The 20,364-nt window shown below is 43.0% G+C and overlaps 1 protein-coding gene across 3 annotated transcripts in view; it reads left to right on the top strand.

Moving 5' to 3' along the window:
* Positions 1-20,364, top strand: part of ARAP2 (ArfGAP with RhoGAP domain, ankyrin repeat and PH domain 2) — a 609,403-nt gene that overhangs the window by 22,561 nt on the left and 566,478 nt on the right. For all 3 annotated transcript variants that reach the window (XR_013272356.1, XM_077477663.1, XM_077477664.1), the window contains exon 3: positions 412-476. Coding sequence is in view for 2 of the 3 variants with exons in the window: in XM_077477663.1 (XP_077333789.1) it covers positions 412-476 (65 nt within the window). In the remaining variant the exon portion in view is untranslated. The remainder of the gene's footprint in view (positions 1-411; positions 477-20,364) is intronic.

Genomic DNA, 20,364 nt, shown 5'->3' on the forward strand with positions numbered 1-20,364 from the left:
CCTCTGTTGTGGTTGGGTAAAGGGAGAATCGCGTTTGTGTTCCAGCACCTATTCTTTTAGAAAAAAAGCCCTGAGCATCACAATAGTGACTTTACCAAATCTCACTCCAAATCCGATGAGACTAGCAGCTAGAGGCAGCAGTACACTGGAATCTCACATTGCAGAAATACAACTATTAGGCCATGAGCACGGGAATGTTTAGGCACAATAAGTGCACTGTAATTTTCGGAGCAATTCAAGACAAAAGGTCAATTTTTCAGTGTACTGCTTATGTGCAATTAACATTTCTAGAGATTTCCCATAAGATTGCAAATCTTCACGGTTTTGAGTTTAGGTTCACTTTAACATTTGTTATAATATAATGTATTTTATTACGCAGTCTGAATCTTGTATTTGTTTTCTTTGTTTTAGACATTCTGGGGAAATTATGAAACATACCAATCCCAAAGGAGATTTTACTATCAACTTAGAAAACAGTAAGTCAATCTTACACAACAACTTGCATAAATTCATCTACAGTACATTCTAAACTAATATAGAGATGGAGTGAATTTTAGCTTAGATTTACAGCAAGGCAGCTGTCACCAGGTCTGGAGATTGCCTATGCTGTATGCACACAGTAATACAATGGATTGGGTTGGCATGCAATACTGTTGAAGTGCACTACTTCTTCATTTAGGGAACTGTCAAATCTCATCACGGGAATGATTTACTAAATAATATAAGTTATGCACCTGCTCAGCATACATGCATTTACTCTGCACTTTTTTTTTTTGTTCAAATGCAGAATAATTTATTTATAATTTATTTGACATCAAATGTACAGTCTTTGTAAAAAAAAATTCAATAAGTTCTGGATTTATGAAAATAACATCATTTATACTGCAAAGTTATAATTTTAAATATGTTTCTCCTATCAACATTGTTATAAATGAAATAATAATGTTGGAAATCACATTGATTTTGTAAAGACTATTTATTATGCTCAGGGACATAAAAAAAACAACCAAAAAAAAAACAAAAAATTACATAGTACATGTGCTAAGTAATAGCCATTCTAACTACCACTACCACTACCACTAAAGGATAGAGATTTTGGCCTCTTATTTCTCTATATCTTTGTAGCTTCCCTGCTATAGGCTGGTTAAATTGAGTGTACTATGGGCTTTAGCCAGCTGAGCTGAAATGTATTTTTCAGGATTCTGTAGGTTTATCCTAAACTTGGGGTTTAATTATACCTACCCGTGGAAGAAGTCAGGTATAAATATTTGGAAGGGTCTGGTCAAAAGCTCTCTCTTCCCTTAGGCTTTCCTTAGGAGGAAACCTGAGTATATGGGAAACTGAAACTTGTGCTAGGGCCCAGCATTTGCTATAGCCCATAAGCTTTAGGGAAAGATACCCCTTGGAGCTATGCTGGAGAAGGGATCATTTACTGAATAGTGTTGCAAGGGAGATGGGCAGAAGTCCTCTCAGTCTCCCTTCTAATTCATCCCAAAGCATAGGTGTGTGCAGGGGGTATGCCTGGGCACACCCTGATCACCCTGTGCGGCACAAATTCCCCCTGTTGAAATTTCACCAAAGCCCCCCAATAGGACTTCTAAAAAATTGTAAAAAAATTATAAAATAGTAGAAATAAAAAACTACTTACACTGGCCACTGCTCTACTGACATCAACCTCTGCCATACAGAAAATTCCACTGCCTACTAACACTGTTCATGTTTTAACCACTTGCCGACCGCCCCATAGCCGAAAGACGGCTGCAGCGAGGTCGTGTTTTTCTGGGTGGACGTCCATGGGAGTTCTCCCAGAATGTTGCTCTCACGCCCCCCCTGGGGTGCGCTGCCGCATATATCCGTGTCCGGAAGACCCAGCGCATCATGGATCACGGTAAACAGCTGCTGGTACCATGTGATTGCTCCGTCAAATGATCGGTAAAGTGTGGGGGGGAGGGGGGAGATGGCAGCAGCGCTGTGGGCTGGATGTGTAGTGCCCACAGCGCTGCTCAGTGCCAATACTCTCCCCATACTGTGCAATACTCTGCCAATACTGTGCAATACTCTTCCAATATTCTGCAACACTGTACAATACTCTGCCAATACTCTGCCAATACTCTGCAACACTGTGCAATACTCTGCCAATACTCTGCAACACTGAAATTCTCTGCAATACTCTGCAATACTCTGCCAAAACTCTGCCAATACTCGCCAATACTCGCCAATACTCTGGAATACATTTTAACAGAAACTAAGAATTTTTTTTAAACAAATTTTCAGTCTTTTTTGATTTATAGCGCAAAAAAAAAAAACCCAGCGGTGATTAAATACCACCAAAAGAAAGCTCTATATGTGTGAAAAAAGGACAACAATTTCAAATAGGTACAGTGTTGCATGACTGAGTAATTGTTATTCAAAGTGTGAGAGCACCGAAGGCTGAAAATTGGTCTGGTTAGTAAGGGGGTTTAAATGCCCGGTGGTCAAGTGGTTAATACATTTGGGGTTCACAACCTAATGCAATAGGCTGTGCACACCTATGTCACAAAGGTGTTCTATCGGGTTGAGGTCAGGACTCTCTGCAGTCCAGTGAAGTTCCTCCACCCCAAACTCGCTCATCCATGTCTTTATGAAATTTGCTTTGTGTACTGCTCCAAATCATTTGGTGGAGGGGGGATTATGGTGTGGGGTTGTTTTTCAGGGGTTGGGCTTAGCCCCTTGGCTCAAGTGAAGGTAACTTGTAAGGCATCAGCATACCAAGACATTTTAGAAAATTCCATGCTTCCAACTTTGTGGGAACAGTTTGGAGGTTGCCCCTTCCTGTTTCATTATGACTTGGCACCAGTGCACAAAGCAAGGTCCAAAAAGACATGGATGAGTGAGTTTCAGGTGGAGGGACTTGACTGGCCTGTACAGAGTCCTGATCTCAACCCGCTAGAACACCTTTGGGATGAATTAGAGTGGAGTCTATGAGCCAGGCCTTCTTGTCCAACATCAGTGCCTCACAAATGCATTTCTGGAAGAATGGTCATACATTCCCATAGACACACTCCTAAACCTTGTGGACAGCCTTCCCAGATGAGTTGACACTGTTATAGGGTGGGCCAGGTCAATATTGAACACTACGGACTAAGACTGGGATGCCATTAAAGTTCATGTGCGTGTAAAGGCAGGTGTCCCAATACTTTTGGTAATATAGTGTGTGTATACATACTGCTGCTTGCATGCAGCTCAGCTTTAACCACTTTCTGTCCACGCTATAGCCCGAAAGACGGCTACAGCGTGGACTTAATTTGCCGGGAGGGTGTCCCTGGTAGGGATGAGCCGAACACCCCCGGTTCGGTTCGCACCAGAACTTTCGAACGGACCCCGCGTTCGAAACGAACGTTAGAACCCCATTGAAGTCTATGGGACTCGAACGTTCGAAATGGAAAGTGCTAATTTTAACGGCTAATATGCAAGATACTGTCCTAAAAAGGGTTTGGGGACCTGACTCCTGCCTCAGGGGACATGGGTCAATGCAAAAAAAAGTTTTAAAAACGGCCGTTTTGGCGGGAGCACTGATTTTAATGACGATTAAAGTGAAAAAAAAAAAGTGAAATATTCCTTTAAATATGGTGCCTGGGGGGGTGTCTGTAGTATGCCTGTGAAGTGCCACGTGTTTCCCGTGTTTAGAACAGTCCCTGCACAAAATGACATTAAACGGAAATAACACCATTTAAAACTGCTTGCGGGTTTTAATGTTATATCTGGTTCCTGCAATATGGTTGAAAATCATTGAGAAAAATGGCATGGGTAGCCCTCCCTGCCCATTACCAGCCTATTTGGGTCTTGTACGCATATTAAGGGGAACCCTGTACCCATATTAAAAAAAGGAAATGCGTGTGGCCCCCAGGCCCTATATACTCAGAACAGCAGTATACAGGCGGTGCAAACAAGACAGGGACTGTGTAGGTTTGTTGTGTTAAGTTGAATCTGTTTGTAATTTTCAACTGGTACATTTTTAAAGTGTAGCTCCAGTCAAAAAAAACTATTTTTAAGCTTTTTGGAAAACATAGGGAAGGGTTATCACCCCTGTAGAATTTGTTTTGTCGTCCATCTTTTTTCATCTCACTTGCTGCTGTCTGATGTTTGTAAGTTGGATGTTTGAAAGTAGGGGCCTGCCCTATATGCTCTGCAGAAATGGCGGAACAAGGTGTTGGTTTTGCCACAACATTGTAAGCCCTCAAAGTGACTCTTGGTGGGCGCTGGAGCGCCCTGCTGTGAACGATTATATCAAGAATTGTAATTACATGATAAACTGTGGGGCGTGGCCAACTTCCGAGCGGCATGGACGTCTTTCACTGAGGGCTGAGAGACACCCGGGATTAGCGACTTACCACAGCGCATTGAGACCTCGTTTTCACACGAAAACTTCACAGGGGAACTCTTGGGATATCCCTGCAGCGTGGCAGTATGTCCTCTAAACGGAAGGGATACCGCCATCCACAAAAAATAACGGCCTATTTACACCAGCCGGCCGCCGGAAAAATCCAAGATGGTGCCGCGGCTGCAGCGTCTGCAGGTCTCCCCTCACAGCTTTCAGCGTTACAGAGCCATCAGACCAGTGAGCTAGAGGAGGGTCTCATGGAGCTCACTAGCACTGCACAGAGCCTCCCTGCCTCTTATCCAGGCACTCCATTGACCGGTAGCCCTGCAAAGGCTAGAATGAGGCTGGACTCAGAGGACCCAGTAGCACCTGAGGTGAGCCTGAACACTATACAGTCTATTAACCCCTGCAATGCCATTGATCCTTTTGCTAGCTTCCCTACCAACAACCAGCCTATTCTTGATACCACACTTAAGGATATGTTATCCACCCTCAGAAATTCTATGCAAACGGATATGGTATCAATTATGCAACGCCTGCATGCTGATATAGCCTCCGTATCTACTAGAGTATCACATATTGAAAACGGATTGGGGGGATTCGCATCGACCGTGAATGATCTTGTTGACGCACATGAGGTTAACCTAGAAGATCACGCTTGGATTAAACGCAAATTGGCAGATCTCGAAGATAGATCTCGTCGCAACAATCTAAAAATTAGAGGAATAGCGGAAACGGTGCAACCCCAAGATCTATCAGCCTATGCTAAAGGGCTTTTCAAAACACTACTACCCAATTTGAAAAATATGGAAATGGTGATAGACCGTATCCACCGTTTGCCGAAACCACCATCCCTACCTGACTCCGTTCCACGTGACGTGATCTTACGTATTCATTTTTACCATGTCAAGGAGCAGATAGTGCAAATTGCTAGAAACGAGAAATCTTTACCCGATCCGTATTCGCACCTACAAATATTTGCTGACCTGTCACAATATACGCTTCAGCTGCGTAGAGAGCTGAATACGGTTACAAAAGCTCTGAGGAACCATAATCTTCCTTACAAATGGATAAATCCTGCTAAGCTCTTGATAACCTACAATGGGGCTAAAGTTACAGCCTCCAACCTGACGGAAGGACTAAACTATCTGCGCTCATGGGGCATAATCCCTGATACCGCAACCACACCGATGGAAACTCACAGGCATTCTATCCCACACTCGGAGGCTCACCCAACTCAGCGCCCTCACCACCCATCCAGTCGCTGAACGAGGTCCAATCAATGCATCATTTATATCCCGGATTCTCACATGGCTCTATTCAGGCCACTTGAACTTTTTCCCCACGTTATTGCCAAGTAAGTGCAAGTCACTTTCCAACGAGGCCATCTGTTCGGCCACTTGGCACAAAGTTCCGTTACGCTTATTCTGGCGTTGATTGATTAACTCTTTTTTATATTTTTTTTTCTTTTTTTTTTTTTTTTCTCTTGTTACCTAATTTTGGCACTGTTTTTAGTTTGTGTCATCACTGTCGCATATACTTATTGGTTTGATCTAGTGTACAACTTCCGCTGGATTAGTTCTCTGCTCTACAGCTTCTATAGAGGTTTTTACTGATCTCTACCTCGTCCAATAAAGTAACTAGCTGTCTCTGGGGCCTTTGCAGAATAGACAATCAAAATGTCTATCAAATTTCTATCCATCAACGCGAACGGTCTTAATCACCCGGTAAAACGGTCGTCTCTTTGGAAATTGGCTAAAGAATCTCACTGTGACATCTTATGCGTACAGGAGACGCACTTCTCCAAGGCTGCACCACCGAAATGCTCCAATAATCAATACCCGCATATCTTTACAGCAAGTACCAACTCGAAGAAAAGAGGGGTGCTAACGGCAATTAATTCGTCCTTAACCTTTGAACTGCACCATCAAGTACTAGATGACAACGGTCGCTACATCATCTTAGTATGTTCTCTGAACAAGGCCTTGTTTACCATTGTGAACGTCTATGCACCCAACGTCCACCAAATCTAATTTCTGAGGAAGCTCAAAAGGAAAATAGACAACGTGCAAAAGGGCACTCTCCTCTGGTGTGGCGATTTTAACTTAATTCCAGACTCAGATTTGGACTCTTCTGTCCCCTCTAGACGCCGTAATCTTTCCCTGGGCCCTCTCTTACAAGAATTTCAGTTACAAGACATCTGGAGATGCCAACATGCATCAGAGCGAGATTTCACTTACTTCTCACCGTGTCATAATTCATACTCCAGAATAGACCTATTCCTAACCGACCAATGGACTCTTCAAAAAAATCTCTGCCTCAGATATCCATCCGATCACGTGGTCAGACCATTCACCAGTGAGTATCACCCTGACAAACTCACCACATCTATCTCCGACCTTCCTCTGGAGGATGAACACCAATGTGCTTCAGAAAGATCCCTACGGTACAATTATAAAGGACCATCTAGAACTATTCTTTGCAACTAACAAGGACTCTGTTTCTCACCCAGCGACGCTTTGGGAAGCCCACAAGGCTTATATGCGGGGGATTTTTATCCAACAAAGTTCTAGGGCTAAGAAGGAGAGATCGCACCGCATTGATAACCTCCTAAAAGAAATCAAAGAGCTGGATACTTTAAATAAACAAAAAGCATCCGACTGCTTTAAAACTAAATTGGGCCAACTCCGTTTAGAACTTCGTTCCATGTTATTGGAACAATTCGAAATCTCCCACAAACGTTTTCAATCTACCCTTTATGCCACTGGCAATAAAGCTGGGAAACTTCTTGCTAAACAAATTAAAGGGGCGCGTTCTAAAACGTCCATCCCTTTCCTGTACCACCCGGTCACTAAAGAAAAATTAATAAACCCCCGTGAGATTGCTAATGCATTCAGTGATTACTATGGTTCTTTGTATAGCCTAAAAAATGACCCACATACCAAGCATCCCTCGACCTCTGATATAACAACCTTCCTACAATCCATCAACCTCCCTACAATATCCTCTTCTCAACTTGACACTTTAAACTCCCCATTCACCGCCCAAGAAATTGCTAGAGCTATTAAATTGCTTCCCAACAACAAGGCTCCGGGTCCTGACGGTTTTGTTGCCGAATACTTCAAACATTTCACAACCATTTTAACGGATCCTTTGACATCGGTGTTCAATGCGGCTGCACTCTCTTCTTCTTTCCCTGATGATATGTTGAAAGCCTTAATTATCACATTACCTAAACCAGGTAAAGAAGCCTCTTCACCCCAAAATTTCTGCCCCATATCTCTGCTAAATCATGATTTGAAACTTTATGCCAAAATAATAGCGAACAGAATTATTGATATACTTCCAACTTTAATTCACCCGGACCAATCAGGGTTCACAAAGGGGAGGCAAACAGCGGACGCCACCAGACATTTAATTAATATCATTCACCACACTAACAAACATCGAGTGCCTTCTCTGCTTCTAGCGCTAGATGCAGAGAAGGCATTTGATAGAATTCATTGGTCATATCTCCATCTGACATTGCAAAAATTTGGTTTTCAAGGTCATATTCTCTCCGCTATAATGGCTCTCTACTCCAAACCCTCAGCCCAAGTCTATAGCTCTGCAATGCTCTCCTCCACTTTTCTTACAACTAATGGGACCCGACAAGGCTGCCCCCTTTCCCCGTTAATATTCAACCTCCTTATGGAACCGTTAGCCCAGAAGATTCGATCCCAATCCAACATAGTAGGAATAAAAATTGGCACAGACGAACATAAAATTAACCTGTTTGCGGATGACGTGATTCTCATGTTATCAGATCCACAAGCTTCTTTAACAGCGGTAAGCGATACCCTACAAGAGTTTAGTTCTATCTCATATTACAAAATTAACGAATCCAAGTCACACATCCTGGGTCTTCATATTCCCACAGCGACTCAAAAGGCCATCTCTGAACGTTTCCCTTTTCTATGGGCTGAGAAATCTATAAAATACCTTGGTATACAACTCACGGCTAACCCTAATTCTTTGTTTCAGGAAAATTTTGTTCCCTATCTCCAATCCCTTCCTCTAGAATTATCTCGAATTTGCCAAACTAACACTCTCCTGGATGGGTAGGTTGGCATCTTTCAAGATGATGAAGCTACCACAGCTACTGTATCTTTTCCGCACTATTCCTATTCCCATACCCAATTATTATTTTCGAAAACTACAAAGGGTTGTAAACCACTTTGTTTGGCAGGGGAAGAAAGCGCGATGCTCCCACGACAAATTGATCAAACATAAAACAGCTGGAGGACTTGGCCTCCCCGACTTAAGAGATTATTACACAGCCACACTCCTCACACAGTTGAAAGCATGGTTTAAACCACATCCTCATAATATATGGAGTCGTTTAGAGAACCTACAAGTCCCCGGTGGGAATCTACATGGATGGATTCTCAGCACACTTCACCAACGCCAGGTAGATCCCCACCTATCACCTACCATTTTGGCCTCTAGGAAGGCCTTCCATCATTTGATCTTTAAAACATCGTGCCATGGCTCCTTGACCCCAATTCCCATCCCTATAACTGTGATTCCTCTACTGACCCCTGATATTAATATCTCAACATGGATACAACACGAGATAACCCTAATCTCTGATCTATATGCAGACGAAGCATTGAAACCTTTTCCTACGCTTCAAAAGGAGTTCAATCTCCCAAAAAAGGAATACTACCAATACCTTAGAATAACACATTGCCTACTTCACTCGCCTAATATCTTTCAAGTGGTGCCTTCCCATCTCTCAAAATTTTGGTTCAGTGACACCCTCCATGTTCATGGTATATCAATCTTTTACCAAGCGCTTCAAAATAAGACAATTTTTAATAAGACCCGTCCCCAGATTAAATGGGAAACGGAAATAGGGACTCAATTCTCAGAAGAGCAGTGGGTAGAGGCCTTAAATGCTACTTACAAGGTTACTAAAGCAGCCAACTTGTGGGAATTGTCCTTCAAGATTGCTTTTAGATGGTACGTGACCCCACATGTCCTACATATAATTGACTCCACTAAGTCCCCTTTATGTTGGAGAGATTGTGGAACCCATGGCTCACTCCTACACATCCTTTGGTCGTGTAGATTGCTAAATCAATTTTGGTCGGCAGTTTTCAACCTCATCCAAGAAGTAACTCATGTTAAGATTACTCCCTCTCCGGAACTTGCGCTATTGAATATAGGTATTGATAAATTCCCCTATCCGCTCAGAGGCATACTCACACATATCCTTCTAGCGGCTAAACTAACTCTAACACGCAGTTGGCGCTCCAAACAGAGCCCTTCCTGTTCAGAAGTCATAGCTACTACCCAATTACATAGCATATATGAATGTATATATGCATCCAGCAAAGGCTATCTTAGATCAAAACAAAAAGAGTGGTCTCTTTGGTCCATTTGGTATAATAAAGTCTTTAAAAAGTCTACCACATATTGATACAACTGTTTACACAATGCGCATGCAGTTATAACCACTTTTTTTTCTTTCTTTTAGTACATTCTCCACACTATTGATAGGCATGACTTGACTAGTTCGGAGCTCACATTAATGTGAGAATAATACTGGCCTTTACTTTTTGTCTAAAGGATTTCATTGGTTACCATAAAAGTTGACCTCAGCTGGCACTACATTCTCTTATGTTGAATCGCTTGACACAATCCTGTTCCTCCCCCCCCCCGGCTACAGCTTGTTCCCAGATGGGGTGGCCGCGGGGCAGAGGAATAGTTGACGTATATATCCAGGCTCTATTTTGTCCATCGATTCACCACTGGATAGTTTTCTAATTTACATGTATTGTTAATGATATGTTTGCTTCTATTACACAGTGTATGACACGGTAGTTTTGTCTGTATTGTTTTGTTTTATTCTATGTCTTGCTTTATGTAAGATTTCTTGGAAATTTTCAATAAAAATTTATTATACATAAAAAAAAAAAAAAAAAAAAAAAAGAATTGTAATTACATGCCATTGTTGAACAGTGGTAGAAAAATTTACCTTTGGTGGTTGTGGTGCTGGTGCCACTACACTATAAGTCCTCACCGTTACTCTGGGTGGGCACAGGAAGGGGCCCTCCTGTGAAATATTATATCAAGAATTGTAATTACATGTCCCTGTTAAACAGGGGCAGAAAAATTGGGCCTTAGGCACTGCTGCTGGTGCCACCACACTGCAACCTCTTCCATATACTCTAGTTTTATTGCAGGAATTAGCCCTGCTGCAAAGCATTGCATCAAAAATTGTACTTAAACGCCCCTGTTAAACAGAGGCAGAAAAATTGGGCCTTAGGCTGAGGTGAATATCACGGTGTATACTGCGGTCAGGGCATGCAGACAATAACCAGAAAACAGCAGAGATAAAGGGGTATATACAGATGTATACTGTGCTGTGCTGGAGGCACACACAACTTCCAATAACTCCTGCAGATGGTAATTGGGCTCAAATAGAGAACAGCTATGTAGGTGGATTATAGCGGTATGTACTGGGTACAGAGCATGCAGACAGCACGCACTATCTCCTAACACTACTGACTGCAAGCTCTATTATTAAAGATAGATCACTAGCTATATAGGTGAGGTGAATATAGTGGTGTATACTGCGGTCAGGGCACAGACAATAACCACTACACAAGAGCAAGATAGGAAATCAGCCAAAAACGATTGGTGTGTAACTGTGTTGAAGGTACACAGAACACCCACTGCTTCAGATGCCAACACACTACACGAGGCCGCCTCAAAGGCGGCCTTATATAGTGTGGGGCGTGCACTACACAGCCTGAGCTATGATTGGCCACAGGCAGGACGCCCGTGGCCAATCATGGCTCTCCTCGCTGCTGGCGCTGCGATTGGCCAAGCATGCGGGGTCACAGTGCATGCTTGGCCAATCATGAGCCAGCAATGCACTGCGCCATCGCAGTGCATTGTGGGCCACACGAATTTTGCTGCGAACGGCCCAAACGTTCGGAATTCGGCGAACGCCCGAACGACCAATGTTCGAGTCGAACGTACGTTCGACTCGAACACGAAGCTCATCCCTAGTCCCTGGACATCCTCCTGTGCTTGAGAGGCCTGCGTGCCCCCTGCAGGGAGTGCGGACCGTGCTCTGTGATAAGCGAGTCTATCAGACTCACCTAATCACAGATTGGAGTAAGGGGTTGATCCCGACCCCTTACTACGTGATCAGATGTCAGCCAATGACAGCTGATGACGTAATGTAAATAGAGCCAGTAATCAGCTATTTTTCCTCCTCACGCTACCAGAAAAAAAAAAGCCGATCACCGGCGGCTACGAGAGGGACATCTGGCATCATCTACCAGTGCCCACCAGCGTTACCTACCAGTGCCCACAGTGTCACCTATCAGTGTCTTCATTGTCACTTAGTGGCCAGAGCGCCGCCTATCAGTGCCCACAGTGTCACCTATCAGTGACCTCAGTGTCACTTATCAGTGCCCACAGTGCTGTCTATGAGTGCCCACAGTGCCGCCTATCAGTGCCCACAGTACCGCCTATAAATCACCAATAAATCGTCATTACCAGTGCTGCCTACCAGTGCCACCTACCAGTGCCCATCAGTGCTACCTATCAGTTCCCATCAGTGCCACCTGTCAGTGCCACCCATCAGTGCCACCCAATCAGGGCCCATCAGTGCTGTCTTATCAGTGCCGTCTTATCAGTGTCGCCTTATCTGTGCATATCAGTTTAACCCATCAGTACCCATCAGTGCAGCCTCATCACCGAATATCAATGAAGGAGAAAAAATACCTGTTTGCTAAATTTTATAACAAACTATGAAACTTTTTTTTTTTTTTTATTTCTGTCTTTTTTTGTTTGTTTAGCAAAAAATAAAAACCCCATTGGTAATTAAATACCACCAAAAGAAAGCTCCATTTGTGTGAAAAAAATGATAGAAATTTGATTTGAGTACAGTGTTGCATTACTACGCAATTGTCATTCAAAATGTGACAGCGCTGAAAGCTGAAAATTGGTCTGGGCAGGAGGGAGGTTTAAGTGCCCAGTAAGCAAGAGGTTAAAATGTGCAGTATTATGCATACAGTATCTACTGTGTAAACGTTTAGGATTCTTAGCCCCTGTACACACGGTCGGAGATTTCCACAACCAAATCCGTCGGATTTTGTCCGTCGCATCTTGTCCGAAACTGTTGCATACACACGGTCGAACAAAGCTGGCGAAAAATCCGATCTTTCAGAACATGATGACGTAATTTTGTTTCGATGGGACTACATTCAGGCTAGTAGCCAATAGCTTTGATGTAGGAATTTGATCTGAGCATGCGTGGCACTTGGTCCGATCAAAATTCTCTACACATGATCGGATTAGGTCCGACCGGCCCAGTTGGAAAATTGGGTCAGACGGATATTCCGACCGAATCAGTCCGATGCATACCACACACAGTCGGATTATCCGACGACACGGTCCGATAGAACACATTCCGACGGATTCTCCGACCGTGTGTACAAGGGCTTAAAGAGGAACTGCAGTCTGCTCACATAATTTGTAATAAAAACATCTTTGCCGTTCTGAAGCTTCCCTCCAACCACTGTGCATATTATTTTATATATACTGTGATTCTGTACTTGCCAAATATGCTGCAGAAATCTCCCTCCATTGAGTCTGTCTGCAACCATTTTAACTGTGGGCAGCTGAAGCTGCTGCCTGTTCACTTTCTGGATTTACAAAGACAAACTGAGGCACACCCCCAGCTCTGCAGCCCTCATTGGCCCTCTTATGACTCACCCCCTCCCTTCCTGGCAAACTCTCATAAGAGTGAGTGAGAGGACTGTGAATGATGTCAATGATGTCATGCCTAGGCTAATGACCAGACAAGAAACAGGAAGTGGGCTGTATAAGGTATTTACTGGCAGAAAAAAAAAATGTTTTACTATCCAAAGTTAAAACAACAAGGGCAGAAGATTTAATAGATGGAAAGAGGGAAAAATGACTGAAGATCTGCTTTAAGCATTGCATTTATTATTTTTTTCATCCAGGGCTGGTGCAAGGATTTTTGACACCCTAGGCGAAACCTCATTTTGCCGCCCCCTTGGCTCCACCCCTGACTCCATCCCCTTTGCCCTGCCCATGTATACCCCACCTTTTTAATGAAGCACCCATCAATGCAGCTTACCAATGAATGTTTGCTTGCTTGCATTCATTCAGGAGTTGGGACACAGACACAGTCCTCTGCCAACGCTGCGCCTCTGACACTTTGTGCAAACGGAGCAGTGGTGGCCTGGTGATGCTGAGGCTAAGTTGCTTGCTGCAGAGAGAAAAGAGTAGGTACACCAGTGGCCAGGTGCCCCTAGGCAACAGTGCGCCCTAGGGGGCTGTTTAGTTTGCCTAGTGGTAACACCGGCCCGGCTCCTGCTACATAACTATAAATCCCCATGGTTGAGCACTCAACTGCTACCCTCTTCAGCTGCAGAGGCAGCAGCAGGTAGTCAATATTTTTGTTTATTTAGGCCCCATACACATGATCAGAACAAAAAATATTGCTTTTGAATCGATCGTGCGATAATCTGATTGTACACAGCATTCCAGAGCCAATCATGACAGTTCATCTGATATATACGATCGGACATGCTTGAAAAATTTCTGCGTACGATACCAGATTGTATGATTTCTGCACTTTTCCCACACCACATGAAAATACAGAAATTTATGGGATCCATTAATTTTTTTTTTTTATGGCATCCCCACACATGCAGCAAACACACTTGTATTCATACCCACCAAAACAGACTGCACTGCAATATAATGCAGATTGGTGTGAAGCAATTTCAAAAATCACATTTGCATCTTTATTGCACGTTTCACGCAAACACGGCTGCCCATTGATATTAATAGGCTTCCTTAAGTGCAAGTTCACACTAGTGCGATGCAAGAACCCTGCGAACGACACGCACGGCAGTTCACACTGCCATATGCGAACTGCTGGGGAGTGTCATTATATGTTAACGACACCCCCATTTCAGCTCGCATATCGCACTGCGAACTGACAGTTTGGACATGAATCGGATCGCATATATGTGAACACACATACGATCCGATTCTGGTCCGAACAGAAAAAAGCATCCTGTGCGTGTTTGGACTGAATGCGGTGCGATATCAGCCATACTATCTGTACGGCTGACATCGCACCGCACAAACATCGCATGTAATGTGAACAGCAGTGCGCTGCGAATTACATGCGATGTCTGGCATCGCACAAGTGTGAACCGGCACTAAAACACGATACGTGGGAACACACACACTCTGATACACCTCGGAGGGAGCAAGTCCTCAATAAAGTGAAAAGGGAATGTGATCCCCCCCCCCCCCCATCACTACACAAGGGATGACCCCATTATTACATATCAGTACACATGGGGTGAGCCCACATTAACATACAGGGGTAACCCTCATCACTACGCAATAGTTGACCCCCATTATTACACAGGGGTGACCCCTTAATTACTGCACAGAGTTGCCCCCATTATTACAGATAACCCCACATTAATACACAGGGTAGACCCCTCCATCACTACACAGGAGGAACCCCATTATTACACATCGGTGACCAAATGTAGAGAAAGTTGCATAGAGGTGATAGTGGGAGGACTGAACCATATACAGGTGGGGGGGGGGGTGTTCAGGCACACACTTACCCCATGGTGATGGGTAGTCAGGCAGCTGCGGATGACAACTAGCAGGAGGACTCTGTGTCTCTCCAGCTCTCAGGAGATCACACATGCGGCTCTCATCAGTGGATTCCCACAGAGCTCCAGCCGGCACCAGACTGAGTATGAACCCGGGAAGGAGAGATGGAGTGTGCTCAGTCCCCCGCCCCCCCCCCCCCCCCCTCCTCCTCCTCCAGTGACCAGGGTTAGTGGATATCTGTTCTCCGCTCTGATGTATTGTGGATGAAGTGAGAAAACCGGCGCATCCCCGGCATCCCTTTAGATGGGTCACAGGCAGCACCAGAGTTCTCCACCCATCGCCACTGAGACAGTACGGGGCCTCGGGAGCAGCTGCCTGCTGTGTTAAGATGGACATAGTAGCTGACTGCAAACAGAGGGAAGAGGGTCACCAGTGGCCAGGCGCCCTAGGCGGAAGTGCGCCCTAGGCGGCTGCCTAATCCGCCTAGTGGTAGCACCGGCCCTGTTTTCATCTTATCCATAGTATACGGCTCCCCAGCATAGTGGCTTATGCTGCTGACTTTATACACTACTTTCCTTCTGGGAATTACTCTCACTGAGATCAGGTACACATGGAGATAGTATGCTGTCTCTGTATTTCTGTAGTGTTGCCTTGGGAATTTGGATTGTCTCTGATATAAAAAAATATACTGCCACTGGCTTAGAAATATAACTGGCACTAATGTTTGCATGACATGGGGTATTATAATGTTAGCTTTATTGGTGCAGGGGCTGATATCATGCTTCAAAGTACAACAGTTTTATGATGTATGCTATTATAAGTTCAAAATGTAATGAAAATATGATTTAGCATATCAGTTTTTAAAAATGTAATCATGGGTGTGATCTTTATTCAGCAACGAGGATGTGTATGATGGACTATAAAAAAGAGCCTACTGCACTACTCTAATAAGACCACAAGAGGTCCCAATAGACAGTGAAGATAACATTTAACTCAGCACAAAAAAAAATGCAGAAAAAGCAAAGAACCAGCAAATAACTGTCCATTAATAGTAAATAATCAGTTATCAAAAATGGGACAACATTGCATATAATGCCTAAAAATCTCAAAGCATTAGACTGGGTAAATTAATATTTAAACATGAAGTTTGTATGTAATATAACCCTCAACGGTAATAAGGAAGTGTATGATGGATTATACTGTAAAAAGCAATGCTGCAGTACACCATAAGAAGTCAGAAAAATCAGTGAGGATAAAAGAAATGCACAAAAACACTCACAATACAAGAAACCAGAACTGCACATAACAATTAGATATAATATATATAATCAAACATGGGACAATGATATCCCTGCCATAAAAAAAGGTTTAAAGGGCCACAGTTGTTTCATTTTCATAAGATCCAATAGACCAGAGACCTGGCTGAGCAAACCTTTTTTCATTTTTTTTTTTTTAAACCAGGGCGTATTTAGTATCCTAATTCTGAGTCAAGTCTGAGCTCTAAATCCTCCCCCCAACCCCCTCAAGATTTCATTTTAGAATATGTTTGTCTCGTTGAACTAGAAAGGGAATTTAGTATAAAATATGCTTTTCATAGTCATGAATACATATTTTTTGTGTTTATTTTGGCACTCCTTGCCAATCAAAGCACTATATCAGCACTAGAGTTGCTGATCTTGACAAGCCATAATAAAATAGAGCAGATGGAAGAGGGGAATTAGCTTCTGGGGATTCTCTGCTCGTAGAAGAAATGTAACCGCTGAAGATTTCCGTGAGACAGAGAGGGTGGAAGATGGAAACTAAGACTGCAATAGAAGTGTGTTTTTCTCTGTATTCAGCTATGACTGAAGGGGATTTGTATCCCTCCAAGCAAAGCAGGATGCTCAAAAAAGGACATTTGTTATTTTATGAGATTTATTGTTATGTGATGGTTTGTATGACTCTCGGAACTTCCCAAGCTGCCATCTTGCTTGTAAAGTGACTGGAGGGATAGTGAAATCTTTCTCTCCTGACACAGTAACAGACAGCTCTCTTGGTTCAATTCATCTCCAACATTAGTGGCTTATAAAACTGTACATAAATTCCTTAACCCCTACAGTTATTCTGTGTATTCTTTTAGAATAGTGAAGAGACTGCAATTAGACATCAAACATTGAGGCAACCATTGTGGGCAGACAAGGAATTTTGTTTGTGAAATGCATGAATAATAACCCAGCCCGAAACATGTTGCTGCCGATTTTCTTAAATAAACCAGGTCAGCCAAGATGATGGCTATATGAGATCTCATATGAGACCTTCTTCTGAAAATGCCGGTTTGTTAGCGGTTATGTTGACTCTCTAGCTTCAGTAGTTACTGGTGGGGAACAAGTATGAAGATCAGAGAAATCAGAGCAGATGAGTTAGAAAGCCTTTCATGCATATTTGTTCTGGTTTTAAAGAACTGCATAAAAGTCCTGTATATTAAATGCACACCCCCATCTTAACATCTCAAAATTTTATAAAATCAGAGCGGCACACTTTACACCAGTGGTGGTCAACTTTCTTAAAACAGGGGCTTAAAATGCAGCCCTTGACACCACCAAAGATGCAATAAGAGATGGTCAGAGATTGGGATATGTTTCAGGAGTCTGGAAAAAGGCTTCATGAGACTGCTAGAGATCCCTGCTATTAGAACCTTGTTGAAGATCAATGCTCTCTACAATCCCCTTAAAAATGATTTTTGATATTTTTTGAAATTTGATATTTTAGCCAATAGGATCTATTATAAAAGATCAGAGAGAAAAAAACATGTAAAGGGGCATCACAGAAGAGAGTTAAGCTTGCCATACACTGCTTGAATTTCAGCCAAAATCTGGTAGGGGCATGTATAGTCCTAGCACCACTTCTTTTGAAAAAATGGTTATTGTTGAAGGAACATGCAAGAAAATTGTTGGCAAAACAATAGTTGCCGTCACTGTTTGGAGTTTCTGATAGCTGCCAGAATCAGCTGTAAGAATACATTAGCCCAGTTGTATGAGGGGATTAGGGGGCTTTGTCCATCCATGCTGTTTTCTGTGGATAGAGGAATCTCTTTTTTGTGTTTTTTTTCATTCATCTTCCAGGTTGCACAAAATGAAGCTGTCAGTATATTGTTAGCTTTAAATAGTTTGAAAGAAACTAACTAAATAACTTAACTTCTAGAAGCTAGTCTAGTTTTTTTTTTCCACCTCTGGCTTGAGTATAAACCAAAACAGCGATTCCCCCTAGCAGCACTAGGGTCATTGGTTTGAATCTCAACCATGGCACTACCTGCCTGAAGTTTGCATGTTCTCCCTCTGCCTGCATGGGTTTCCTTACACACTCCAAAGACATGATGGTAGGTTAATGGGCCTTAGTATGTGTAAGGTACAGACCTTAAATTATAAGCTCTTTGAGGGCAGTGACTGATGTGAATGTACAATATATATTTAAAGCGCTGCTTGAATTGGCACTATATAAGTACTTTAAATAAATAAATCTGATCACCATAGTCTCATCACACCTATATGGCCCATGTCACACTAACCAGAACTTACTGAGTTGCTAAAATGTATAGGGAAAACACTCACCTGTTATGTGTTGCTCCCTTGCCAGCTGTATGAGTAAAGTGTTTGCTCTCTCCTGAGATAACATAGCAGAGCACTTTGCTAATGAAAGACCATTACCTTAATTTTCAGGCTAAGGATACACCAAATGTTATGCCGTATGTACACGACCGGACTTTCCTGCAGACTAGGTCCGACGGTCTTCCCGACTGACTTTTCAGTGGCGTTCCGACAGACTTTCCAAACAAACCGACTTGACCCCAAACAATCACACCAAAGTCAGACGGATTTGAATGTGATGACATACGACTAGAATAAGGAGGTTCATAGCCAGTAGCCAATAGCTACCCTAGCGTCAGTTTTCATCCGTCTGACTAGCATACAGACGAACTGATTTTTTGACCTAACTCGAGTCAGTCGGAAAGATTTGAAACATGTTTTAAATCTAAAGTCTGTCTGATTTTTAGACAGCAAAGGATGAAGCTCACACACAATCGAATTGTCCGGCAGGTTTGTTCCATCGGACCTTTGCTGTCAAAAAGTCTGGTCATGTGTACACGACATTAGAGTAATGTATATATGTAGTTCTGGGCTGGAGGCCCCTTTAAACTGTCCATCAGAACATTCTCCCACACCAGAACATTGCTAACATTGTTCATTAAAAGAGGAGTTTTGCCAAGAGGGGACTAAAATTCTTAATCTCCCTGAGGATTTACAAATCTGTCAATTGAGAGGGATTAAATAAATTAAAATTAGTTGTGTTTTTAATAGGTACATTTAGTTGCCGCACTGTAGTTAGTGTGTCTGTATTTCTTTTTTTAGGTAAAAGCATATTCTGCTCATTGCATTCAATGAAGCTGCAAGCTGCTAGTAAGGTCTGCTCACTTGTTCAGCTGCTGCCAGTCCAAGATATAGCTTCCTCTGTATCCAGGGAACTTGAGAAGTTTCTGGATGATAGGTGTGGAGCTGTGCAGATGGCACCAAAAATATTGATACAGCCCTGGCCTATTCTAGAGAGGCAGGATCTGATAGCATGCTGGGAGGCTATATATTCTGTGAGCATAGTGAGCTCTAGGTTTTTTCTCAGAGTGGATTAGTCCAGTCTGGGGGGTATGTTGCCCTCTCAGGTGAAAGCTGCCATTGATGATGCCTCAGGTGGGTGACCTGAAGGGCTTAAATGCTGAGACCCAGTCGCTAAAGAGAACTGACTGAGGGGAGCTGTTTGCTGTAGATCTGGTATAACACAAAGGTTTCACTTGGAAGATGAAGGGAGGCTACCAGCTCCTTGAGCCTTGTGAGTACAGATGCTTGAGAGATCTTGGGGAATACTGTGCTTTTGCTACCCTTCTGATTCTTTATAGTCATCTGTGGGTCTATTTAAAGAAGACGCCGGCTGGTGTCCTGAAGAGCTTTGTCCATCCAACCTTCTACTTAACCATTTCAATACAGGGCATTTTCACCCCCTTCCTGCCCGGGCCAATTTTCAGCACTGTAACATTTTGAATGACAATTGTGCGGTCATGCAACACTGTACCCAAATGAATTTTTTGATATTTTTTTCCCCACAAGTAGAGCTTTTTTTTCGGTGGTATTTGATCAACTCTGCAGTTTTTATTTTTTGACAAGATAAAGAAAGAGAGACGGCACCCTCTAAGTGCAGAAATTAGGTTAACAAGGATTTATTATGTGGATTAAAAACACTCACATGAAAGTAGTGGTGTACAGGCACATCAACATTATTGAGTTCATCCGTATATCCCTAGG

Source organism: Lithobates pipiens, unplaced genomic scaffold (assembly GCF_037356315.1).
Source record: "Lithobates pipiens isolate NorthernLeopardFrog02 unplaced genomic scaffold, aLitPip1_a1.2 Scaffold_13, whole genome shotgun sequence".
NCBI classification, from domain to species: domain Eukaryota; kingdom Metazoa; phylum Chordata; class Amphibia; order Anura; family Ranidae; genus Lithobates; species Lithobates pipiens.